Below are 27951 nucleotides of genomic sequence, written 5' to 3'. Positions count from 1 at the left end.
AGATAGATGGATAGATAGATGGACAGATAGATAGACAGACAGATAGATAGTCTGACTGATAAGCAGACTAATAAGCAGACAGACGGATATATGGATGGATGGAGGATGGATGGATAGATAGATAGATAGATAGATAGATAGATAGATAGATAGATAGATAGATAGATAGATAGATAGATAGATAGATAGATAGATAAGCAGACAGGCGGATGGATGGATAGTCGGACTGATAAGCAGATGGATGGACAGACAGATAGGCGGACTGAAATGCAGACAAACGATAGACGAATGGATGGATGGATTGATAAGCAGACAGATGAATGGATGGATAGACAGATGGATGGATGGAAACAACTCCCTTTTGGTTGGAATGTTTTTCTGAAATTCTCACCATCTTCCAGAGGTTGTTCTGTCTCTCACCGATTAATAATGAAAGACTAAACATTTTCCTCTGTTACTTCTCTGCCTTTTTCTCATCATGTATAGCAACACCTCAGCAAATTAAAGTAAGGCTTGCCGTCTCCAAAAATAAGAGCAGGGGTAACACTCAACCATATACTTATAATTGAGTGAATTGCGAGGCCTTTATCCTTTAATGTGAATGTGGATTTGTCCCATCGTGGTTTACTGTTGAATTTATGTACCGGTATTAATGTGCAGCTTCAGTGAGGGAAAAACAGACTGTTCAGGCTCTGCTTTCTTATGATATTAGTCATTTCAGTTTAAGAAAATCCCAGAAAAATACTTGGCTACACAGTCACCGTGGAAAACAATCTCTGTTTGCGAGGGAAAGGTTTGGATCAGATCCGAGCAGGACAATGGCTTGGCAACCGAATCTGATCATTTCAAGCATGTTGGATGTTGTCAGAGGGTCTGCGGTGCCGGTCTGATACAGTTATGCTGTCAAACACACACACACTCTTTTGTCATATCAGACAGCTGTTATATAAAACATGATGGTTATGTCTGCCGTAGAGGGTGTATTGTGTATCAAAGCTATTTTCTCCACTTCCTTCCATTGTGTTTTTTCTCTGTATTACACTTTTGAAAACCCTTGTTCCCGGGGAGGAAAAGAGTGATTGACCAACTGCCCTAGATAAACCACCAATGTAACAGTGAAACAACATGAGGCGAACTAATCAGGGCTGCGTTCCGGTTCAACGATGTGACTCATTCAACGTTCAACCAAGTCGGTTAATGATGTCACGGAGGTGGTGGAGTAAAAATTAATATTAATGAATCCATTTGAGATCGAATTAATGGCAGATTTTTTGCTATAAATCTCGGACATGGCATCTGAGGACTAATACGCATTTATTTCCAGATTCAATCATAGGCTTCTTTTTACGCACTAGAGCACGTATGCACATGCACTCTCTTCAGAAACGGCGCTTTAAATCTTTGTCCTTTTCTTTTTCTTTTGTTTTTCTTTTGTTTTTTTTCTCTCTTTCCTTTTTGTTCACTGCCACCGCTCCCTTGAGCTGAATAATTCATGTAACTGTCTCAGGCCCAGTGTTGTGTTTGGACCTAGAGTTACGTGTGTGTGTGTGTGTGTATGATGTTTTTCTTCTTTAATTACAGATTGTATGACAGTATAAGGCCCAAAATAGTTCGATTGTATGACTTCAAAGACATTGAAAGTGTGTATGTGAGAACATATAATTGGTGCCATGGCAGCAGAACATGGACCTGTTGGTTACTGAAACTTTAATGAGAGTGTGTGTACGTGTGTGTGTCACTGGTAGTCTGGCACTACTCTGATAATCAAGTGACCGTAGTGAGCATGAGCTCTTGTGTACCTCTCACCTGATCGTAGTGTATCAGGTGAAACATCTCATGTATGAACAGAGGATGTATTCCTTCGAACTGTTTCGAAAAAGAAGAACTTCAGAGCTTCCAGTAGAAGTCTTCACCCAGGTCATGTCATATATACATGATCTTTTGTTATTCATTGATGTCATCATGTCAAATGTACTGCTGGATGGGGTTTTGTTGAGTGCAATGCATTGTGGGTAAAACAGTTTTGTTCTTGTTGCAGGATGAGGAGGAGAACGGTAGGATAGAGCCTGTAGGACGTGCAGATACATGTTTGGAACACATGGGAGTGAGATCGTTGGAGTAAGTGTCACACACACACACACACACACACACACACATGCGTTCACTGACTGACAGCAACAGTGATGTTATCTCTTATTTTATGTGAATCTCTCCTTCATGCTGTCAGTTTGATTTGCAGGTAATGAAACATTCCAGCTCTTGAGTTTTATTGTAAAAGATGACAGTTTTTTTTTCTAAACACTGAGATCAGATTGAAATGTTTTGGATTAATCTCTTATAAACTGTCATCTATATTCTCAGTCGAGTCTTTCACAGTTCTGTGTGACACTTTCTAGATATGATGACATTGATGCCAAAATGAAAGAGTTTTGGTGTGAATCTTTAGAACCATTTCATACATAGTCTTTACTGGTAAGTTACCGTTAAGAGATCATGCGTGAACAGGATCTTTTTAAAAATACTGGTAATCAGTTCTGTCTGCATTTCCCTGCATGATAAGTAGTAACATTATCAGTAAATTACTGGTATGACGCAGTGTGTGAACAAAGAACAGGATCAGTAGTATGAGCAACTACAAAGTCTGGTGATATCTTACCGTTAAAAAGACTCCGCCGTTGCATTTGTGAACAGCACATTTGTGTGTTTACCGGAAAAGTCGTTCAGGTAATTTTACGGTAATTTACCAGGATTGCTGTGTGAAAGGGGCTCTTGATAAAGATATTGACTAAAATGCTAGCTCACATTTTAGGACATATTCTGACATTTTTGAGGCATTTATGGTCTGTATAGATGCATGAACATCATTTACAATGTCTATATAGATACAAGAGTGCAGTTTGTGTGACAGCTAAATCTCATCAAATCAGAGCATTTCTTCTGTTTGCATGTTTTGACTCCGCCCCCATGGATCTTTATGTGGAACTGTATGCGTATTTACTCTGAGTGTGATAGTTTCTTTTCTTTTTTGCCTTGGTCCTTCAGTGATATCGTGAAATTGGTGGAAGTGTCCAATGATGGAGGTCCACTCGGCATCCACGTGGTGCCCTTCAGCGGACGAGACCGCAGGTAACAGTCACCAAAGCCCAATGTTATATCAATAAAAGGGCCAAAAGTAAAAATAAAATAATATTTTTTTGCTGATGAAACTCAACAACTGAACATAAAGCTTGTTCATGGTGGCCAGCACTCAATAAACCAGTCGTGTATGTTTGCCTGAACTGTTAAAATAGTTTGAATATGGAATATTATATTAATACATTTAATATTCATTTAATCCAACAAGAGATCTGCTTTAGTTCACTTTAAAGTCTGCATCACCTAAATTCACCTTGTATGTGTTCTGAGTGATCCTTGTTTGATCTGAGGTGACTAAATGTTTGCGTGACTAAAGAGTCATTGAATCCTCTGCAGAGAGTCCATAAGAATCTGTCCAGACGAGATGGAGTATCTAAACAGCATCTGTATGTGAGCGGTCAAAAGGCAAACTAATCTAGCTAAAAGCCGCTTCATATCTCTGTGATCTGCTTCTATCTTCAGGCGGCGAGCTGCAGCAACAGAACACGGAGTTAAAAAGATGAAGAGCGTTATTTATCTTGAGGAATTAGCTTTCGTTCAGAAGTGCTTTATGATGCTGCATTAGTTTCAAGTTCTTTCAATTCGATATCAATCAAATTAATGTTTCATTTCAAATGGATGACGCTTATGACTAAATGAATAATAAATCTCTGGCTCCCAGGCATAGATCAAGTGTGTGTGTGTGTGTGTTGCAGGACGTTGGGTCTGCTGGTGAAGCGATTGGAGCGTGGAGGAAAGGCTGATATCCAAGGTTTGTTTCAGGAGAATGACTGCATCGTTCGGATCAACAACGGAGACCTGCGGAATGTCCGCTTTGAGCAGTAAGACCTGAACTCTGATATGTGTACAGAGTGCTTGTTTGTCACTTTAACTCCTTACTCTTTCTCTTCAACTCTGTTGGCCTGCCGCTATTATTGATTAATCATCTGATTGTGGTCAGTCATAACCACAGATGATTTTCTACTTACTACTTCATTCCTTCTTTCCCTCCATCCTTTCACCCCTCTATCCATGCATTCATCCATCTGTTCATTCATTCATCTTGCATCCATCGCTCCATCCATCCGTTCATTCATATTTCCTTTCATATATTTGTCTATCCATCCATCTATTTTTTTGTTCAATCATCCATCCATCTCTTTATTTGTTTATCCATTCATCTCTTTGTTCATCCGTCCGTCCATTCATCCATCCACCTCTTTATTTGTTCATTCATCGGTCCATCCATCTATCTCTTTATTCATCATCCTCATGTTTATCCGTTCATCTGTTCATCCAACCACCCATCCATCATCCATCCATCTATCTGTCCATCCTCATCTGTTCATCCATCCATCTATCCATTCATCCATCTGTTCCTTTATTCATCCATCCAACCATCCATACCATCCATTGTGTCTCCTTTTCTCTGATGTTAAAGGGATAGTTCACCCAAAAATAGAAATTCTATTATTTACTCATCATCCTCAAGTTGTTCCAAACCTGTATGAATTTCTTTCTTCTGCTGAACACAAAAGAAGATATTTTAAAGAATGTCGGTAACCAAACAGTTGATGGGCCCCATTGACTTCCATAGTATTTTTTCCCCCATACTATGGAAGTCAATGGGGCCCATTAACTGTTTGTTTATCCATATTCTTCTTCTTTTGTGTTCAGCAGAAGAAAGAAATTCATACAGGTTTAGAACAACTTGAGGGTGAGTAAATGATGACAGAGTTTTCATTTAGGGTTAACTATCCCTTTAAATGAGCCTCCTATATTTTCTGTTTAGCTGTATGTCTGAATGGTGTTGCATTAAAACCCATCCACTCACACATAAATGTACAATTACACAAGTTTAATTTAAGTCAGAAAATGTATTCTTACCCTAAATGTTTGTGTTTTTGTATGTTCTCAGAGCTCAGAACATGTTTCGTCAGGCAATGCGTTCTCCCGTCATCCTGTTCCACGTGGTTCCATCCCCCATGAGATCCCAGTATGAGCAGATATCCCATAATGAGAACAACCCCAGAGCGAACATTGACCTTTCTGGACGTTTCAGCCCAGATTCCCTCGCCAATGATCTGGTCGACAATGCCGGACTGGATTACGCCGCTCACCGACTGGCACAGCACAGGCCACAGCCACCCATTAACCATTTGGACACTAGCTCTCCCCCTCATCATTCTGTTGGTTCATCAGGGAAACCTCCATCAGGTCATGCCTCGTCTCCCCAAAGAGGCCTAAGCCCCGCCCCTACATCCGGCTTCACTAAGAAGGTTGGGCGGAAGCTCGGAATCCAGCTTAGAAAAGGTATCAGTAAAAACTTCAAGTTGTCTGTCACTTGATAAACAAAACTGTTATACTGGTATTTAATCAAATTGACTGCATAAATTAATATTTACTGAAAAGATACTCAAAATGAAGATGATTGATACAGTTTTTTATTATTGCTTGAGACAATTAAATCATTAAATAGGCATTACAATTTTTTTATTAAAATTTTTAATATAATTAATATTAGGATTCTTGAGCATATTTTTGCCATCCTGCAGAGTCTGCTCAACTGGGAGAATGTTGCTCTGTTATCTGCCAACAGCTCCTTCCTGTTTGTGTGTGTGTGTGTGTGTGTGTGTGTGTGTGTGTGTGTGTCCCTGCTGTAAAGGTGTGGGATGTGAAATGATTGACAACAGTTGGCACAAGTCTTGGCACCTGTGTGTGGACAGGTGGCCCAGCGGGTGCATGGGGTGGCGGCGGGGTTACGGAACAGCGGTGCAGGGAGCGTTGCTAGGCAGCGCCTCGTGTCAGTGTGATGTGTTTCCATATGCCTGTCTGATTCTCTCAGTGTTTTATTGGACCCAAGTCACACACACCGGAAATCTTGCAGTGTTCTTTGTGTAAAGTGTGACTGAACTCTACCTGTGGGGGTCTCTCTCTCTCTCTCTCTCTCTCTCTCTCTCTCTCTCTCTCTCTCTCTCTCTCTCTCTCTCTCTCTCTCTCTCTTGCTCAGATGGTGTTATCTCAGCCGTCTCACACACTCACTCTCTCACTCACTCTCTCTCTCTCTCACTCTCTCACTCTCACTCTCTCTCTCTCTCTCTCTCTCTCACTCTCTCTCTCTCTCTCTCTCTCTCTCTCTCTCTCTCTCTCTCTCTCTCTCTCTCTCTCTCTCTCTCTCTCTCTCTCTCTCTCTCTCTCTCTCTCTCTCTCTCTCTCTCTCTCATATGCTCAGATGGTGTTAGCTCAGCCGTCTCACACAGGCTCCAATTTCTGAACCTTGGAAGATATAGCCCTTGCTGTTGGGTCAATAGGTCACGATCTTGTGCTGCTATTCAGACCTCCTATAGTCCAGGTTGCTTCTGTTCCAGCCTTGTAGTCTCCATCAACAGGCTGTAGCTCAATTTTTTCTATTAGCCGCAAGCTTCTGATGTTGCTCACACGCAGACAGACAGAAATATGACACAGAAAGCAGACTCAAAAATGGGGTGGATAAAAACTAGAGAGCGAAATAAATGAATTTAAACTGCAGTGCTTTCACATGTACTTTTATTTTCAGTATGGAACTGACTGATGGTGTCAAGTTTCCAAACATAGTTGATACATTAAAAGGGTTTTCTAAACACATTTTTGTATATAATATTAAATAAATAAAAAATAGATATTGTTTTTGCACCAGAAATATTCTCACTCTGTGTCAACCTTTTTACTAATTTATTAGGGCTGCCCCCAACTAAAGATTTTTCTAGTAATCGGTCATTTAAGTTATTAGTCGACTAATCGTTTATATGAATTTAATTACTTAAATATATAGGAGGGGGAGGGGGGTACTAAACTATAATAAGCATTTAATATAGGCTTAATATATAGCCTAGTACATGCATGAAGCTGTCTGCAAAGAACTGACAAAAGTAATGATTATGAATGTGTCTGAAAAAGTAGCAAGGAAGACATTTTTATTATTGATTAATAAGCAAGTATCGAGTCTGTGTCGGCTGCAACGAATTTGTCATCTTCGCAGTTCAGTGGATGTACCTTTAGAGAGAAATGCACCTTGCATTACGTAATCAGAGTGTATTTGTTTTTTATTTGAATTGTTTTGTTTAAAAGTAGACATTTCAAGCTTTCTATAGATATATTTCTCATGTTTGTGGAGCCAAGTAGCCTATTTATGCTGTTTCGGTTAATTTTTGTGATGCGCTCCAGTTCACGGAGACAGAGACGGAAACAACATTTTGTTTTGATTTTAAGTGGACACATGTAAAAATAAATAGTTTATATTTTCAAATGTATTATTATTATCTGTATGGCCAAAAATAACAGTATTTTAAGTTGTTTTCGCTGTTATCTGGGAAAAAATGCGAGTGATCGGACCAGCGCCTAAATGTCATGCAGTAAAGCATGCTATGCTTTAGCTTCCACACTCTGCTCAAACACTTGGATACATTTATCAAGGTTAACGTTAGAGCGAACGGCCAGGACCCGACGTAAACATCCCCACGGACTGCATGACTTTTTCTTTTTTTGCGACTAAATTTTCTTTATTATTACAATCATTATTTATTTATTTATTTATTTTTTATTTAATATACTTTTATAATTTTTTTTTAAACATTTATGATTGTTGTTATTTCCATTATTATTCTTATTTTTATAATTATTGTTGTTGTTGTTGCCTTACCAGAAAGTGACACCAAACCAGTAAGCGTGTGTTATACTGCATTGGGTCTGTGCACGACCATAAAAGCCATTTAATAGGGCTTTAATCTTACAACCGCTTGTTTCTCTGAATGAAATGGATAGTTGTATATGTCCTTAGGTTTTGGTTGTCTTTCAACTGTGTTCTCTGTGTCTGACAGGGCCTGAAGGTCTCGGGTTCAGCATCACATCAAGAGACGTCCCTCTTGGAGGCTCCGCCCCTATTTATGTGAAGAACATTCTGCCAAGAGGCGCTGCCATACAGGACGGGCGACTGAAAGCAGGCGATAGATTGCTAGAGGTGAAGAATATATTAATAAAATTAGTTTTATAAATGAATAAAAAAGTCTGAATATAGAATGACTTATCAAATGATTTTGTGGTTGGCACAGGTCAATGGGGTGGATCTTAATGGGCGTTGTCAGGAGGAGGTGGTTTCTCTGTTGAGGGCGACTCCCATGGGCGGGACTGTGAGTCTTCTGGTACTGAGACAGGAAGACTCCTTTCTACCCAGAGAGATGGTGAGGATCTGTCTGTGTGTGTGTTTGAGTGACAGTTATGAGATGTGTGAAATCCTCCTGCTAATGTCTTCACAAAACTGTCCATCACTATCGCACAGCATCTCCGACACATAACTGAGGCTCACTGCACTTCTTTCACAAGTGGTGTGTTAGTCAAGGTCAAGTCAAGGCAAATTTTCTTCACACCATTTCTATTTGCATTTCAGTGAAAACTCTATAAAGAGGACTATTTATTTATCTCGCTTATTTTATTTCACTTGATTTTCAACTACTATTTGCAGTTTTAGCTTTTTCTTTTTTAGTGTTTAGTTTCATTTTACTACTGATTTGAAAACATCTACATTGTTTTCCCTCTTAGTTTTAGAAGGGTCAATTCAGGGAAATTGGGTCACTTTTCACATTCATATTAAAGGCAAAATGCCAATTTAACTGAATTCACCCTCTGATATTAACCCCAGTTTGAGTGATCTTCAAGACCCATCTTTGGTTGCAATGTGTGCATGTGTTTGTTTCTAAGCATTCATGGGTTTTCAGTTGCAGTTTTACCATAGTCCTCTCCTCCCTCGCTCTCTTTAGAACACAGAACCAGCGATGCAGAACACAAGAGAATGGGTAAGAACTGCACAAGCATTTTCACACACACTCACAATTCTCTACATCTGTACATGGTGAGGTTTTTCTCTTATGTAGGAACTGTTAACAGAGAGGTTCAGTGCAGTTGTTGTCACTAAGGTACATACATGTGTCTCTGAGGCTCTTTAACACTCCTGATTCAGTCCAGCACACTTTCTTTAAAGGATATATCACCCAGTATTGAAAATTCATGTACTCACTCTCATGTTGTTCCAAAACTCTCATGACTTTATCCTTTCACACAGTTTTTTTTTTTTTGCCATTAGGGTTGGGTATCGTTTAAATTATAACAATTTCAATTCTAATTATCAATTCTGATTCTTATTGATTACTAATTTCGATTCCAAAAAGGTGACTAAATTATTTCATTTTCAAAAATGTATGGGTGAACTATCTCTTTACTCTGACTCACTTTCTCTCTATGTATCTCAATCTGTTTGTGTCTGTCTCTCTGGTTTATTAATAGACAGATCATGCTGTGATCTCCTCAGTGAAGTATTTTTGATTGATTTATAAGCATCTAATTGTGATTTTTTTTTTTTTTTTGGTTATGTGATTATTATTATTGTGCACCTTAAATTCAAATCACATTTTGTCTGTATAGAGCCGCAGCTGTTTCGCTTCAGAAAAACACTGTCAGTGTGAAAGCTCATCCTGCCTCTCTCTCTCCTTTTTGTCTGTTTTTCTCTTTCTGTCACTCGCCGCTGTTTGTGCATTAACCCCTCAAGGCTGATAAGATCTGCTTTAGCAGTGCCGGTCCAGAGAGCAGGAGAGAACTAAATGAAAGTCATCCATTACCTTCTGAACACAAGTGTGTGTGTGTGTGTGTGTGTGTGTGTGTGTGTCAGAGGTTGTTACATTAAAGTGAAGGTAAATAAAGCTCAATAAAGATAGACTTTCTAGAGCAGTCACTCAGTAGATGGTTGTTAAAACCGTCACATCTCTCTCTCTCGCTCTCTCTCTCCCACACATACACTCACACACTGGCAGACGCTAACATGAGGGAGTCACTGGAGAGGTCAGGAGAGCATCAGACGTAATGGGTTTATTATCTATGTGTCTGAATCAGAGAGCAGAGGTTTGGCAGGCATCATTTTTCACAAAGGCTTTCCTCCCCACCTCATTTACATATGCTGAATTTCCTTCAAAAGCAGGTGAAAGTAGCAGCTGTGCATGTCAGTGACGGTAATGGACAGGAGAATGACTTAAATCTAAAACTACTAGTGCAGAGATTCATGGTGTTTTCAAGTCTATTGCTCACTGCAAACAGAAACTTGCTATCCTGTCAGGTTTTAAATGGATAATTCGTTCAAAAATGACTAGTCATCCAATGCCATTATTTACTTGCTTTATGTGAGACACAAAAGGAATATTCTTCTGTGAGACACAAAATGAATATTTTGAAAAATTGTACTGGTGACTCTTTTCCAATGAGGCTTCCTGATGATTTCCCCTTTTGTCTTTCACGGAGGAAAGAAATGGGTTCGGAATGACCTGAGGGTGAGAAAATGTCTTAAAATAATCTCAGGACAACGAATGTGTAGTGTGTGATCGACCCCAGAGTCCACAAACCCATGGTAGTGTCTTAAAATGAAGATATTTATGTTTTTTCCAATGAACCTTTCTCTCCAGGCTGTCCTTGTTCCCCAGTTTTTGACCTAAGACCTTAATCAAATGGCTGTTTCATCTTCAAAACTACAGATGACAATTACAGGTGTGTGTCTCTTTCTCTCTCTCTCTCTATAGAAGGTAGAAGAGGAGGAGCTGGTCTTAACCCCAGACGGGACGCGGGAGTTCCTGACATTGGAAGTGCCTCTGAGTGATTCTGGCTCGGCGGGATTAGGAGTCAGTGTCAAGGGTAACAGGTCAAAGGAGAGCCACGCTGACCTGGGCATCTTCGTCAAGTCTATTATCAATGGAGGAGCAGCATGTAAGGTTAGATGTATACACAATATGTTTTTTTTTAGCAGATCCAGTCGAAATCTGCTTTTTTTCATGATCCTTGCGGTAATTTTGTGGAGGGGGGAATTTTTTTTATAATTTATTTTATATAATGTTTTTAATATTTGTATATTATTATTTTCCATCATGAAAAAGCACTTAAGTTCTTAAGTTTGGGGTCTGGTCAAAAATGCTGTAAAACCAGTAATATTGTAAAATATTATTACAATTTAATTGTATATAACAATTTTATTGTAATTTATTCCTGTGATGACAGAGCTAAATTTTCATCATTACTCCAGTCTTCAGTGTCACAAGATCCTTCATAAATCATTCTAATATGCTGATTTAGTGATCAAGACACATTTATTATCATCAATGTTGAAAACACTTATGCTGTAATATTTTAGTGGAAATGGAAATTAATAATTTTTTTCATGATTCCTTGAATAGAGTTCAAAAGATCAGTATTTATTTAAAATAAGATTCTTTTGTAATGTCTCCACTCTCGCTTTTGATCAATTTAATGCATCCTTGCTGAATAAAAGTATTATTTTTTTTTTTTATTGCCGACCCTGAACTTTTGAACAGTAGCGTATATATTTTATTAATGTTTTTGAATATTGTTATATAAATTGTTTACTTGTTAGTGTTCATCGTCTTATTTGTTATTAGTAGCTCAGTCTACATTTTAAATTTCTTGAATGATGTATGAATGGTCTTCATAATCTCATTCTCTGGTGTAGGACGGAAGGCTGCGAGTCAACGATCAGCTAATCGCAGTCAATGGGGAGTCGTTGTTAGGGAAGACAAACCAGGACGCCATGGAAACGCTGCGCAAGTCCATGTCAACGGAGGGCAACAAGCGAGGGATGATTCAGCTGATCGTGGCAAGAAGAATCAACAAACGCCTCGAGGTAAAGAGAAGAAGAGTCAAGCTGAGGAGTTCTGAAAGCTTTGATCATTGTTCATGCGAATGTCAATGTGTGAATAGTGCTTAATGTATTACTTATGTAAATGACATTCATTAGTGTTTTGGGTTGAAATAAAATGTTAATAAATATTTTCATCTTGACCTGGTTCAGAATATAAATCTCAGTGCATCTCAGATCTCTCTCTCTCTCTGTCGTATTTTGTCATGGCTCACATTTGAAATCGTCCAGTTTTGCCTTGAATTTAGAAACAGACACCGTTTCAGAGCATCTCTACTTCAGCGCACACACACACATTAAGGTTGTCCGCATGAGGTTTTCTTTTCTTTTTTTCTTTTTCTTCAGAGAATGCCTGATCCGTTTAAAGAGCAGGTAATCAGGTCACTGCATTTCTCAAGTTTGTCCACAAGGACCTTCTAGATGTATTTTCTGCAATTCTGAAGGGTAAACTATGATGGTCTCTTGCTGTTTTCTGTCACTGGGCTGTTATAAATTGTTCGGCTGATGGTAATTGTCTCACCCAGAGCAGAATCATAAATGCACAAGATTTTCCCATTGTGTCAAGTGTCTAGTGTCTGCGTCTGAACAAGACAGGAGTCTTGAGTCCAGCAGAGCTGATTCTGACTGCTCTGTCACCATAACGCAAACCACAGTAGTTAATTACATCTCTGAGAAGATAAATCTATGATCTAGGTTGTGTGCTTTAGTTGAATCATGATGTTCCTCATGTTCTTTTGGATTCTGTCAGGGTGAGAGCCGATGCAGTCCCCGGGGGTTAGAGCGGACCCTGAGCCCGTCCCCTGATGACCACGAGCGACGGATCTCACACTCGCTATACGGAATTGAGGGGCTTGATGACAACCTGAGGCCGCAAGCCAACACAAATAACCGAAAAATGAGTAAGTTGTAACACTTAAAATTTAAAGTGTGTAATTTTTGACCAGCTGAAAAGTGCCCCGAACCTCTCTAAATCTCTAAAAAATGTCTAAACGTTTATTTATTTCAAAAGACTTGCATATTTAGTAACTTAATATATATATATATATATATATATATAGTGGTATATAGTGGTCGAACTTTCTGCAGAGTCAGTAGCTACAGACCTTCAAACTTCGTGTGGCCTTCAGATTAGCTCAAGAACAGTGCGTTGGGAGCTTCATGGATTGGGTTTCCATGGCCGAGCAGCTGCATCCAAGCCTTACATCACCAAGTACAATGCAAAGCGTCGGATGCAGTGGTGTAAAGCGCACCGTCACTGGACTCTAGAGCAGTGGAGACGTGTTCTCCGGAGTGACGAATCACGCTTCTTTGTCTGGCAGTCCAATGGACGAGTTTGGGTTTGGCGGTTGCCAGGAGAACGGTACTTGCCTGACTGCATTGTGCCATGTGTAAAGTTTGATGGTGTGGGGTTGCTTTTCAGGGGTTGGGCTTGGCCGCTTAGTTCCAGTGAAAGGAACTCTTAATGCTTCAGCATATTAAGACATTTTGGACAATTTCATTGCTCCCAACTTTGTGGGAACAGTTTGGGGATGGTCCAGTTCTGTTCCAGCATGACTGCACACCAGCGCACAAAACAAGGTCCATAATGACATGGATGAGTGAGTTTGGTGTGGAGGAACTTGACTGGCCTGCACAGAGTCCTGACCTCAACCCGATAGAACACCTTTGGGATGAATTAGAGCGGAGACTGCGAGCCAGGCCTTCTCGTCCAACATCAGTGCCTGACCTCACAAATGCGCTTCTAGAAGAATGGTCGAAAATTCCCATAAACACACTCCTAAACCTTGTGGAAAGCCTTCCCAGAAGAGTTGAAGCTGTTATAGCTTCAAAGGGTGGGCCAACTCCATATTAAACCCTACGGATTAGGATTGGGGTGTCATTAAAGTTTATGTGCATGTAAAGGCAGACGTCCCAAAACTTTTGGCAATATAGTTGATATACTATATATACTTGCATGTGTCATTATATTAATAACATTTTACCAAAATCAAGCTCAATGGAGAACTTAGGACATGCGCATTTGGAACGGATGCATCTGAGGCAGTAAGTGCATGACATTGTTTTCATAAACTTACAGGCTATAAAGTTTACTGTAGCTATGTGGGCGCTCAGTTTTTTTTCTGTCATTTGGCCAAAATCTCATGTTATTAAAGACTAAGTGCCAAGCACAAGCTATTTGAGACAGTATAGGCTATGAGTCAGCAACAGATGCTAGACTGACACTTTTCCTCAAATACATAAAACCTTTTCCTTTATTTATATATTTATTTATATAAATTAGACTTGAATCTCATTTTATTAAAATTTACACACATAAGTACATATATTATGGTCTTCAGATCAACTAAAACACATTGGGTTTGGGGAATGCATCGTTATTATTTTTTTCAGGAAAGTAATTATTTGCATTATTTTGCAAGTTAACCATCACCAGATGCTCTCTATGATCACATTTGAACACAGCATCAGGTTTCAGAAGAAGAACTGGCATCTCTGGGCTACAGTGTGTAAGAAACATGTGGTCTAACAGAAAACATATGAGTGTTACCCTGGACAAACAGATGCAGAGCTGTGGAGGTTCACTGAGAGCTCTCTGTGTGAGAGAGAGAGAGCGCCCAGCCGGATCTGTTATGCTGCCTGTCAACAACTGAATCCACTCATGGGAAATGACAGTAGCAGGGTGCCACATACAGAAGTGCATATGCTTTTCCATTCACCATATATGCAGAGTCATGCTCATACCATATCATCCATTTACACTCACACAGACAGGCTTTCATAAGCTCGCTCTACTCGAAGCCTCCTGCAGAGAGATACAGACTCACTTCTATCAGAATGTGACTGTCTATCTATAGACCTGTTTTCAAACACTCCCTAGAAGATGTGTGTCAATAATAGGAGGAGGATGTTGTAGTTTGTGTGCTGACTGGGTGTGCATCTGCACGGGTGAGGTTATCTATAAACAGACAGCAGGTTAATGTCTCTTATACAAATGTTATGATAATTTGAATTGTTTTTTGGATGACTTGGCTTATTATGAGACGTTTGTTTGGTGGAGGGGTATAGTGGATAAAGTTGGCTTTCGAAAGTAAAAGTCATTTTCGTTTTCTCCATAGGGAATTTATTTTAGTGATAAATTGTTTAAAGACAGACCTACTGTGAGCAACTGGGTTGTTAATCGGTGGTAGGTGCTTTTGTTGAAGACATCAGACAACTTATTTGTTAAATAATCATGTTTAATAGAAGAGTTCCTGGTGAAAAACTACTTTACCCATGATTCTGCTAAGAAATCTCCCCCAATCAGAGAATCACAACAAACAAATTTGCGCCCAAAAGAAATCTTTAGTGACTGCCCACTCCGATGAATCACTGCAAATGACATAATGGAGTTACTACACTCTTTGACACCTTAAATATTTTTATATGCATATTTTACTAATATGTATACAGTACACAATCAACATTTTTAAATCAATAGTTTTATTTCTCTGTCGTTTTTATTTGATTGTCATTTGCCAGGCTTCATTGGATTGTAGTTATTTCCCTAAATAATGTTAGGGAATGTTAATTAGTTACACTGTCTTTAACCTTGGACAAAAAAATTTCTAAAAAATAAAATAAATAAAAAATTAAAATGTTGTGCTTTGGTTTCTGGCTTATAGCGCTTTAACGAAAACTTAAACGAAAGTCCCTATTGGGAAAATAAATACTTCTGGAACCAAGGCTGCTGAAAAAAGTGGTGCAAGCAGATTGGTAGAGCCGGATGATTGCAATGCCAAGGTCATGCGTTTGATTCCCAGGAAAGGCACATATTGATGTGTGTTTTGCTTGGATATCTCGTGTACGATTTCTCGAGTACATTGTTTAGTGGAAAAAGATACTCAAGAACTATTATCAAGTTAAATGGCATGAAGAGAATCATTTGTGTCCAGTATTTTTTTAAGAAAGCACTTTGTTCCCAACCGTAGTGCATTGTGTGATCATTTTCATCCCACACGGTTTCACTTATAAGCAAACTTATAAGCAAAGCAAAGTGTTTCTCATGGCTTTATTTTAGACTAGGGTGGGAAATTTCTAAACAGATTAAAAATAACATAACAGAACTATTTCCCATGTCTAAAATGCATACTTTCTATCTGCATTTAATCAAAAGGCAAAAGGTTTCTGCACAAACGAATATAGAAAAAGCAGTCATGCAAATTGCACCCAGCCTGGATTGCATTTAAAAGTCTTTCATTTGTACATTACACTACGTGCAGGGTACAACAGAAATTATTAATTGTTGCTCTTGATTCTCTGTGACTTTGACCTGCTTTGCTCAGAATGATTTATTTTTGCATAAATTATAACTTACACTTTTTTTGTTATCTTTATTTTTACCATCTGCTCATCATGAAACCCCCACCATGATTGGGATTAGCTGAATTACTTGATTAGTTTATAATAATAACATAATTTGATTGTCCCTACACCCCTTCCTGCTCTTATCTCTCATTATAGATCATTATCAGCTCTCACCGACGGTGAACATGCCTCAGGATGACACGGTCATAATTGAAGACGACAGGCCACGTGTTCTCCCCACCCAGTTGTCTGACCAATCGTCATCCAGTTCACACGATGACATGGGTTTCGCTGTGGAGACACCACCGCCGCCACCCTGGGACCAAGAGCTTCCCGACAGGTAAATAAAAGTGGACAGTTTAAAAAGTATTGCAATTTATTTATTGAAGTATCTATTGTCTTTGTTTCTATTTTGAGCATCAACTGTCCGACTCTTCTGACGATCTTCCTGCAGTAATTGAGTCCATGGCCTTTCCTTTGTTTGTCAAAGGAGCCTCTGTTATTAGAGCAGGGCCAAGGGCTGGACACTGTGCTGTGATTTAACGTCTCTCTCTTTCTCGATCCCTTCCTCAGCTCTTCCAGTGCTAAAGATGAGGGGGTGTTTCAGAGGGAAGGCTTTGGCAGGCAAAGCATGTCTGAGAAACGCACCAAGCAGTATGGAGACGCAGGCCAACTCGACATCGTCAAGACCCGCAAGTCCAAGAGCATGGACCTAGGTAGTCTAAAGATCAATCTTAAACGCAGTGCTTGGTCCTAGATACTCTAAACATCCATTTGAAAACACAGTGCTTGGTCTTAGCTACTCTAAACATCAACCCTACAGCACAGAGCTAAAGATCAGTTTGAAACAGCGATTGGACCGGGACACTCTAAAGCAGTGGTATTCAAATGGCGGACCGTGGTCCAGACCCCGACTTGGTCGCATAAAAGCAGTGCATAAAAACATGGAGCGGTTCACACCACAAGCGCTCAGGGTCGTTTACAGTAATGATCTTTCAGAGCTACATCCTCCAATATATTTATCTGGAGCCAAACACGATTCGTTCATGCACTTTCTGTTCCGTGCGCATTGCTCTCTCTCTATCTCTCTCTCTCTCTCTCTCTCTCTCTCTCACTCTCTCTCTCTCTCCCTCTCTCTCTCTCTCTCTCTCTCTCTCGCTGAAGACGTTTAGCACACCATAAGAGCTGCAGTTGACGCGGCTATTTCAACAAAGAGAGCAGAAAGATAGATCGGCTACTTATTTTGAATGTTAGGATTTTTTATTTTACAAAGTGCTATGGCTGGCCCGATTGAAATGTATAACTGTTCCAAAAAAGTATTGTCTGGACCTCCGCTGGGATGGAAATAATTGAGACCGGACCGTTTGCATCTTTAATTGAATACCCCTGCTCTAAAGATCAGTCCCAAACACAGCAATTGGTGGACCTATATACTCTAGTGTACAGATTAGTCCCAAACACAGTTTTTGGACATAAAAACTCTAAAGGTCGATCTCAAAAACACTAATATGACATAAATATCGCAAAGGTCAGTCCCAAACGCAGTGATTGGACCTAGATACTCTACAGATTATTCCCAAACAGTGTTCTAGGACCTAAAAACTCTAAAGGTGAATCTCAAAAACAGTAATTGGACCTAAATACTTTAAACATCAGTCCTTAAAACAGTCTTTGGACTTAAATACTCTAAAGATCAACTCAAAGCACATTACTTAGACCAGTGGTTCTCAATCCTGGTCCTGGGGACCCACAGCTCTGCACAGTTTATATGTCTCCTTTATCTGACACTCCCAGTTCAGTTCATAGAGCTCTTTCCTAACGAGATGATGATCTGAATCAGGTGTGTTAAATGAGGGAGACATACAAACTGTGCAGAGCTGTGGGTCCCCAGGACCAGGATTGAGAACCACTGACTTAGACCTATACTCTAAGGGTCTGTCCCAACTCCCAACACAGTGCTTGGACCTAAATACTCCAAAGGTCAATCTCAAACACATTGATTGGACCTAGATACTCTAAAGGTCAGTCCCAAAGACAAGAGGTTTGACATACTTGCCTTATCTAAAGATCACTCCCAAACACCTTGCTTGGACCTAGATGCTCTAAAGGTCAGTCCCAGTAGATAAAATCCCACCCTGAAATTCAATCCATTTGCTCAAGTTACTTTCCTCTCTTTTATAAGAGCACTTCTCAGAATGTCTCTCATTCTGAGCATCACCATTCACCATCCACCGTCACTAAGTCTGCATTGGTCTCCCTTGTGCATGTGCTTTCTAATCTGAACACTGTTTCCACTGATCCAATTCTGCTGGATGTTCCTCACTTACCACTTTACCACTGAAATGGAGCCGGTGCCAGGGCTCAGACAAGGGTTCTGCAGTCTTCTCTGAGAAACCGTTCAGTGTTTCCACTGACTCTAGAGCTGAACTACTTATTTTTTATTTTTTAAAGCTGTCTAGCTTGAGTTGTTTGTAACTTTGTTACAATGACATTATTATGTTTTCGGTCCATAATGTCAGTGATTCCTGCATTTAATATCAGCAGGTTAAATAAGACAAATACGAATCATGTTTTTCTTACCTTTTCTTTGGTTGAAACATATGGAATGAAGTCAATTTGGGCACCGGCACCGTCTCAGTAGAAAAGGGGTAATTCTGACTCAGCAGAATCACTATGGAAACACACGGTTTTGTTAATGAGCACTGACTGATTGTTTCTGTCGTCTGATTTGTTGATGGTGATACTTGCCCGGTTGCTTGCTGCATGTTGAATGGACAAACTAACCATCCTGTGAATGTATGTGTATGTATGTGTGCCCCTCACACAGTGGCTGATGAGATTAACCTCACACAATGCACAGAGAACTACCCAGGTAAGCATGACCACTTACACACTCACTTCTTTTCCACACTACATGATTGTTACATCCCTGCCTGTTCTTCTTCAGTGTTTCATCATTGATTACTTTCCTAGGCCTGTTTGTCACAACTGTTTGTCACAACATGTTTATTTTAGCACCTATTAAGCAACATTTTATATATATATATATATATATATATATATATATATATATATATATATATATACTTTATAACTGTATGTATATATGTCATTTAATCTTGTGGTCAAATCTGTATTTTCAGCATCATTACTCCAGTCTTAAGAGTCACATGATCCTTCAGAAATCATTCTAATATGCTCCTTTGCTACTCAAGAAACATTTATATCAATGTTGCAAACAATGCTGTTTAATATTTTTGTGGAAGCTTTTACTAATCTAGAAATCTTTTGTAACATTATCAATGTCTTTACTGTAATTTTTTATCAATTTAATGCATTCTTGCTGAATAAAACCATTAATATAAAAAATAATATATATATATATATATATACTGATCCCAAACTTTTAGTTAATTTTATATATATTCTTCTTTACATATATTATTGCCCTGCACAACAGTTTTTAGTTTTATTGTAAAGCATTTTGTTCTGAAAATGTATTTGATCTTAACATTACAGTGTTACAAACACACAGCTGTATTATATTTAAAATAGCAGGGGAGCTCTGACACGCTTCAGTAAGGCTGTGCTGCGTGATGAAGATAAATTCAGGCAATCTTTACTGTCCTCCATTTACGTTCATTTATCTTCATCACTTAATACAGAAACACACCTTTGCTTCCATGGCTGACTACATACAATAGAAACACACACACACACACACACACACACACACACACACACACACACACACACACACACACACACACACACACACACACACACACTCTTTAATAAACTTTTATCTGGGTTATGGTTGAGATTTGTGCTGACAGACTGCATGCTAACTGCTCGATTGTACTTTGTGGTTTAACTAACAAACTCTTCCTCAGGCTCTTCCTCACATGACGTTGGCCCATCTCTTGGCCTAAAGAAGTCCAGCTCTCTGGAAAGTTTACAGACGGCTGTCGCCGAGGTAACTCTCAACGGCGACATGCCCTTTCACCGGCCGCGGCCACGCATCATACGGGGGCGGGGCTGCAACGAGAGCTTCCGAGCCGCAATCGACAAATCGTACGACAAGCCAGCAGCCAATGGAGATGAAGAGGAGTGCATGGACACATGTACGGCTGCTCCTGATTGGTTTTTACACACACAAAAATTCAGCAGATGTAGTGATAACGGCTGCCAATTTGATTAATTGATGTTGATTTTTTATTTATTTTTGCGACTGATAATAGCATTTCCCCTCTCTTTTTCTTCCTGTAGTGGATGAGGACACAGAAGGAAGCTCTCGGTCAGGGCGGGATTCGGTTTCCACGGTAGCTGATCTCACTCCGCTTCCCGTCACCGAGCAACAGCTGATCAATGGCAACCCGCCTCAAAACGACAAGAAGAAAGAAAAAGGGGGGAAGGACAAAAAGAAGCCAGAGAAAGAGAAGGGTAAAACAAAGAAAGGAATGCTTAAGGGCCTTGGAGAGATGTTCAGGTAATTAAAAGCAGATCTGAGCAGTGTTTTGTGTCAGATAAAAGAGACTAAGAATAATGATGATAAGAGCGCAGATCAGCCCAGAGCACTTTTTCTTCATGTCCTTAATTAGCTCAAAATCCAACAATAGAATAAAAAGACTAGTGTGCCTCCCACCGACGCAACCATGTTCCGTCTCAAAGACATTGCCAACAATAGGCAGAAAACACAAAACTAGTGAAAGAAGTGAGTTAAGAAATGAGTGGTGTTTGCACATACAAATCCTGCCAACACATTTCTTAGGTGGATATTTGCAGGGCCGTTGTTGCCATGTTGTTGCAAGGGTCTTCTAGTTTCTGGAGCTATGCTAGGTGGTTGCTAGGGTCTTTAAAATAGCACAGTTTCTTTACATTTTTTAATATCTTGGTTTCTAGATATGCGCTGCAGTTGCCTTAGCAAACTTCACTTATGCTACCTCATAAATGAAAAAGACTATATGAAATGTCTATTTCAGTTTATGTAGTCCCAGAATGCATGAAAATCAAGAGAAATGTTTTTTTTTTTAGTATTAATTACTGAAAACTGTTGATGGAAAATATCTAATAGAAAAATTCTAAATTTTATACAATATTTGAGTATTTTTAGTGCTTAAATCACTTAGTCGGTAATATTTTTTTAATGTTTTTGAAAGAAGTCCCTTATGCCCAAGGCCACATTTGTGTGATAACATTAATATAGCCTAGTAAAAACAGTAATATATTAATAACAGTGAAATATTATTTCAATTTTAAATAAGTTTTCTATTTGAATATATTTTTTAATTTGAAGTATTCCCCGAGTGCGTCTTAAATTGAAGGGTGATCGCACTTTCTCTGTCGCTGGCCCAAGATTATGGAACAACTTGCCCTTTGTGTTTAGATCTCCCCCATCTTTAAGTGCCTTCTAAAGTCATACCTGTTCTCTCTTACAGTAATGGGTGTTTTATTGGTGGGTGTTCTGTTGTCTTCTTTATTGTATTTATTCTTTTGTTTACATTATTTGTAATGTACAGCACTTTTGGAGTTACTGTGTAGCCTGAAAGGTGCTTTCTAAATAAATAAATACCAAAATACTAAATACTAATTCATTCCTGTGATGGCGAAGCTGAATTTTCAGCATCATTACTCCAGTATTCAGTGTCACATGATCCTTCAGAAATCATTATAATATGCTGATTTGGAGCATTACAAATAAGTGTAATATCACTTTAATGCATCTTTGCCTAATAAAAGAATACATTTCTTTAAAAAAAATTACTGACCCCAAACTTTTGAACAGTAGTATATATAGACGGTCAACCGCAATGCATCTAACTAGATTACCTGTACTATTAATAAAAATAATAATGTGGTTGATATATAATGAATAATATTGATGGGCTGTGAGTTTGTGTGCTCTGTGGAGTGACAGTATGTTCCTGAGCTCTAGGCAGAATGGACAGTCAAATCTAAGACACAGAGGAAAAGTTTGAGTTTCCATTAAGTTATTTAGAGAGATACGAGAAGACTAGAGGGGAGAGAGAGCAAGAACGCAGCTCATTTGAAGGTTTTTGAATCTGTCAGCAATAGATAAATCATTTTTGAAAAGTCTGATATTTTAGACTGCTTCTGGGGCAGTGGAGTGTTTTAATGGCTGTCATCTGCCTCACTGAGCCAAAGCTACCTGCTACATATTAATGAGCGCTCTACATATTAATGAGCCCTGCCGAATATCAGAACTCATACGCATACAAACGTATTGAAAAACTCAGCTTTCTCACACACACCTCAGTCAGCTCACATGCACTTGTCAGCGGAATAATAATGAATCTATATGCTTGATAAAGCAAAGATTTGCAGAAAAGCTTTGCAGAGTTGCAAAACAGTGATTAGTTTGTTAAATGAATTAGAATAGATGGTTTAAGAGCTTTAATGTCGGTTTAAATAGAGCAGACAGGTTTAAGAGCTTTTATTTTAAGGAGAAGTGCCCATTAAAATTGAAGGGGTATTTTTGTTGAATACTCAGTATTTTTGAGCCAAGTAGCGTTTGAATGCAGCTTCCAAAAAATTGATTTATGTTTTTTATAATTAAGCTTTTTAATTGTTGTTGAAACCGTTTCATCAACCTGAAATGTGTTTGTGTGTTTTCAAGGTTTGGGAAGTACCGTAAGGACGAGCGTTTGGATGGTGCAAAGTGGAAGCCAGAGGAAACTCATGTATCGGAGGAGGAGATGCGCAGAATGAGACAAGAACAAGAGAGGTACACAGACACACACACACACACACACACTGTCAGTGCTAATCTCCCCCATCATCAGCCTTTAATCAGAGGCATTTCCTGACACTTTACCTGCCAGCCGTACCCACTTCCTCAAACCCTCTTCCTTCATGATTGTTTGAGTCCTGTTTGTTTTGTCAATGTGTTTTGTTAAAGCACTATGATACTTTTTATATGTTTTTATATGTTTGTGTTATAGGTTTGTCATTTAAAGTTCATTGTGTGTATGTTTGCCTGCCTGCAGGTGTGTGTGTTCATGTTGTTTTATTAATATTGCCATGTGAACCCCCTCCCGTTTTCCCTTCTGTCCTGTGAGACCCTGCTGAGATATCACCACTCTTTCAATTTCTTTCTTAATCTCCTACTCGTACGCTCATTCATCATCTTGCTTTTGATGGAGGTTATATAGGTGGTTTTTTTAGGTCCTGTGTGAAGAAACTAGCTCTCAATGGGGTCCAAAACAACATGAGACCCCACTGATCTTCATTGTATGGACAAAAAAAATGGACATTTTCCAAAATATCTTCTTTTGTGTTTATTTGCATAGCGTGTTGTCAAAGCATCAATATACACAAAAAACACTGACATAAAAAAAGAAACAAATAAGATGCCAAAATTAACATTGACTTTATAAAAAACATTATAACAAGTGGCGGGTGTTTAGGTTAGTACCAAACTGAACAACATAAATATGGAAAAAAAAAATTTTTCATTTGGTCATTTTTAGTGTTTCGTTCATCCTGTTCTATTTGTTATTCCTTGTTTGTTTTTATGTTATTTTTAATATGTGTTCTGTTATTGCTTTTTCAATGTTGTTATGCAGGATCCAGGCTAAAACGCGAGAGATTCGCCAGCGTCAGGCCAGAGAACGAGACTATGCTGAGATCCAGGACTTTAGCCAGTCCACCCTGACCTCGCTTCCTCCCGAGGAGCCCCCGTACGCCGGCATCGCCTCGCTGGAGCACGGCGGGTACCATCGGATCCACACACCTCCGGACTCACCGTACACACACAAACAGAACGGCCGCAACGGACACCCCTCCACGCCAGACAGGTATTTACTGTAACGACACTCAATTCTAAATATCATAGTCCTTCCACTTCCTGAGTTATTAATGGATTAACCTGCCATTTTGAAGTCAAGATGCTATCCTAAACACTCTGTCTGAGATGAATCTCCTTAAGTTGTATAAAGTGTTGAAAGTATTCTCGAGGGCTTTCATAAAACCCAATTTTGTGAGAATGTTTTGTTTGGGTTGTGTGAGGGTTGCATGTTTTTTCTGAGACTAAAACAAACACAGGCGGAGAGAGACAGGAAGGCCACTTCCTGTAAGAACCCTCAGGGAACAGGAAGTGGGTGTCATTCCACAGAGATGCAGAAAATGGGACTGTGGGAATTATTTTCACAAATCTGCAGAGGGAAGGGGATCTTAAAGGGGGCACAATGTGTGGGTGGGTGTGCTTTTATGGTCTTTAGAGACCATTGTTTGTGTGTGTGTGTGTGCAAACAGAATAGCATATATAGTGATCTTACAGCTTCCTGCTTTCTGGGTTTCAGCCAATCAGCTTTATTTCAAACTGTCAGGTCATTTTAGTTAAAACCAAGTTGTTGTTGCTGTGGCAGTCTGAAAAGCCTGATGTGATGTTTTAGGATATTTAGGCTAATTGAAGCTGGTATGTCATATAATGGAAATATGATGACATTGGCATTAATCTTTTATTTAAATCTTTTAATCATTCTACATCCTCCATAAACATTGAGAATGAGACAATGAGTGCAGCATTTTAGATAAGGTTGTACAGAAACATGTTTCTTGTTTTTTATTCAGCTTTAATTATTTTATTGATTTATTTTTTGCATCAGCATTATGCACACAACTTTTTAGATTTTAGATTAAAACATTTTTCATACATTTATTAAACTTTTTTTCTAGTGGAGGACTCCTGCAAGTTGTTTTTTTTCCCCACATTTTCAGACCCTAAACTAAAGCGCACACATTCACACATTTCACAGAAGAGACTTTGGCTAGTTTCAGACCAAGTCCTTTTTCTTGAGTAAACTTGTATTGTGTAAACCATTGAAATGCACAGTTGGGTCCGGAACATGAGCAATCTGGAGGCATCAGTTAGTTTCTAAACTCTCAGGACAACGCCAGAGAAAGAGGTTAAAGAGGTCACAGTGGAAATCCAACTATAATAGTCTCATTTTTACAATGTAACTGCTTTAGCTGGACACACATGTACACACACACATATACCGAGCATCTGACCTAGAAATCAGAGCGTTGCAGCGTTCTGGCTGTCAGCTGCAGTATGGTTTAAGTCCATCAGTGCAGAACGTTTACGTAAATGAGAAATATATCTGTTCAGTCAGCAGAACTACTTTTTGAAGCCTGATAAAGGGCTTATACACACACAAACCAACCCAGTTCAAGTCCAGTTGTGGTGTAATGATGCATTAAGATGCAAGGTGAGGAGTCTTAGGAGATGTTTGTGCATACTAAAAGGTTCTCTATATATCTCTCTCTCTTTGTCCGTTGTATGTATATATATGTGGAGTGTGTGGAGATCAGAGCAGTGGCTGATGTCTGAAGGTGTGAGTTCAATTATAAATATCTCTCTCTCTGGGGTCTCTGTCCACCCACCAGACTGCATGCGGCTTTGTTTGAACGTGTGTTTGTGATCTTCGACTCGTAATCTGTTTAATCTCTGTTATTGTGATCTGTTGGGTATGTTTTTTTTTTTTTCTTGACTCACTCTGAGGATTTTATTGTTAATGGAAGGATCAGAGAAAATAAGAGGGATGAATGCCTTGCGCTGTGTGTGTGTGCGTGTGTGTGTGTGTAAGACGGGCTGTTTAAATGAATTAAACTCAATCTCTCTTATTCATTTCCACTCCTGACCCCTCCTCTCTGAGCTGGGATTTGATTCTCTCAGGTTTTATTAAATTGACTTCTTAGATTTGAGTCAGAGAGCGACAACGTGCGCACACACACACCATTTATGTAGGTTTTTTTCTCTCTGTTTTTATGAGCAAGGATATCTGAGCCCTTGCTGTTCACATCTGAGCTGATGACCATGGGGCCGCTGTCCATGTCTCTGGTCTCCCACCACCCTGTGTAATCAACATTCCTCCCTTCTCCTGCCGATCTTTAGTGTGTGTGTGTGTGTTTGTGTACTCTTGCTGAGTTGACTGTGAGCCCTGTAGGGAATTTTAAAGAATGAACGTTGCAGAGGCCAATTAAAGCAGCCAAACGCACACAGAGGGTAAACATCTGACTAATCCCACAGCATTCACGCTGAGAACTCACACACACACACATGCACACACACACAAGTTTAAGCTCATTATCAGCATTCCCTGGCACGCTGCGTGGAAAAAAAAAGCTGGGATTAAGAAAAACCAAAGCGTCAGAAACAAACTCACAGCTTATAGATGGGTAAAGAGAGTGTGACACCACTGCTAATTAAAAGAAATAAATGAGTAAAGAGGAGAGCAATGAGTGGTAGCGAAATTCAGATGTGCCACTGTAAGGAAATGCCACCTATGTAGGTTTTTAAATATATTGATTTCAGTTAAAAACAACATATTCTACACATTTCTTTTCTCTCTCTCTCTCAAGTTGAGTGGAAAATGTTAGTCAAGGTTTTTTTTTTTCCTGATTGTTGTCTACAGTACCCTCTGACCTTTAGGTTTGAATAAGCTGTTTGTGCTTCTGTACATTTAAGACTTGATTTGCTTTTGCTTGACTTCTGATTGACTGTACTCCGAATGTGTACAGTGTAGTTCACAGTATTTTCAAGAGATAGTTCACCCAAAAATGAAAGTTCTGTAAAAATGTATTGAGAACCAAAGAACACAAAAAATATTATTCAGATATTCTCAAAATATCTGCTTTTATGTTTTACAGAAGAAAGAAAGGCATACAGGTTAAGAACAGTAAATAATGACAGAACTTTCAGTCTTGTGTGAACTATCCCTTTAAACAGAATGGGCTGAGTTGTTAAATATTAATAGATCTTGTATGTAAAAGTAGGCGTAAAAGTATCGCAATGACTTCTGAAATAATCGTTTTTGCAGCTTAGGCCTGTTTCACACCCCATAGGCAAGTAGTGCATAACCAACCGTACTCAGAAAATACGGGTAAAATACATGTATTTTTGTATATCCTTTAATAACAAAATTGGAAAATTGTCTTTATGGACAAACCCTTTTAAAGGTCCCGTTCTATGCCCCTTTTCACAAGATGTAAAATAAGTCTCTGATGTCCCCAGAGTGTGTATGTGAAGTTTGAGCTCAAAATACCCAACAGATAATTTTTTACAGCATGTTTAAATTGACATTTTTTGGGGCTCAGAAAAACGAGCCGTTTCAGTGTGTCCCCTTTAAATGCAAATGAGGTGCAGCTGGACGACCCAGGGGGCGGAGCTTCATGAGCTCGTGCTCAGTCTGTCAGGAAAAATTTATCTCACGGAATGATGATAATATCAGAAACTCTCAGTAACGGCGTTCATTTCGAGTCGGACAATAATGCCTACAGAGTCAGAGTGCTGTATAGAGATGAAACAGGTATGGTTTAGTAGTTTAATTACGGTTATTATAACGTATTTGTCATCTGCTTGTAGGCTATGTATCCATTATTTATTAATAGCCTACAAGTCTGCTGTCTGAATGATGATCAAACATGTACTGATGAGTTTAATAAAGTTTATTGTACACCACACAAAACATGAAGCGTCAGTTTTACTTCAGAAAATCACCGTAAGAGCTGAGTAAACACAGTAGGCTAAGTTATAAGAAGTGCGCAAGTAGCCAGTAGAGTTGAGGGAGCATTCCTGTGGGCGGAGGTTAGTCAAGAAACGGTTCTGGTGATGTCACTAATGCAGGATGTAGAGGGGTGTAGTCCAATCGAGCCGTTTTTTGTAGTCAACTTCTGTTAAATAAAATATCTCGCTTGGCATTGAACTTTGAGCTTTATAATTTTACAGATATTATTTATGCTCTAAC

General features: G+C 39.1%; 2 protein-coding genes across 2 annotated transcripts in view; one reads left to right on the top strand and one right to left on the bottom strand.

Moving 5' to 3' along the window:
• Positions 1–24010, top strand: part of pard3ab (par-3 family cell polarity regulator alpha, b) — a gene marked incomplete at its 3' end in the record, with an annotated part of 60836 nt that extends 36826 nt beyond the window's left edge. Inside the window, exons 6-22 of the mRNA XM_081375612.1 lie at positions 2039–2118; positions 3043–3126; positions 3831–3956; positions 5033–5427; positions 7971–8110; positions 8202–8330; positions 8907–8942; positions 10710–10898; positions 11651–11821; positions 12585–12735; positions 16337–16520; positions 16754–16896; positions 19008–19052; positions 20074–20304; positions 20450–20669; positions 22818–22925; positions 23767–24010. Coding sequence (XP_081231738.1) covers positions 2039–2118; positions 3043–3126; positions 3831–3956; positions 5033–5427; positions 7971–8110; positions 8202–8330; positions 8907–8942; positions 10710–10898; positions 11651–11821; positions 12585–12735; positions 16337–16520; positions 16754–16896; positions 19008–19052; positions 20074–20304; positions 20450–20669; positions 22818–22925; positions 23767–24010 — 2676 coding nt within the window. The remainder of the gene's footprint in view (positions 1–2038; positions 2119–3042; positions 3127–3830; positions 3957–5032; positions 5428–7970; positions 8111–8201; positions 8331–8906; positions 8943–10709; positions 10899–11650; positions 11822–12584; positions 12736–16336; positions 16521–16753; positions 16897–19007; positions 19053–20073; positions 20305–20449; positions 20670–22817; positions 22926–23766) is intronic.
• Positions 24011–24346: 336 nt separating this feature from the next.
• Positions 24347–27951, bottom strand: part of LOC308696719 (uncharacterized protein) — a gene marked incomplete at its 3' end in the record, with an annotated part of 9004 nt that continues 5399 nt past the window's right edge. The window contains exon 6 of the mRNA XM_081375611.1: positions 24347–24354. Within this exon, the coding sequence (XP_081231737.1) occupies positions 24347–24354 (8 nt within the window). The remainder of the gene's footprint in view (positions 24355–27951) is intronic.

Source organism: Scardinius erythrophthalmus, assembly GCF_964197995.2.
Source record: "Scardinius erythrophthalmus genome assembly, chromosome: 9".
In the NCBI taxonomy this organism is placed as follows: domain Eukaryota; kingdom Metazoa; phylum Chordata; class Actinopteri; order Cypriniformes; family Leuciscidae; genus Scardinius; species Scardinius erythrophthalmus.
This window is presented reverse-complemented; position numbering and strand designations above follow the sequence as displayed.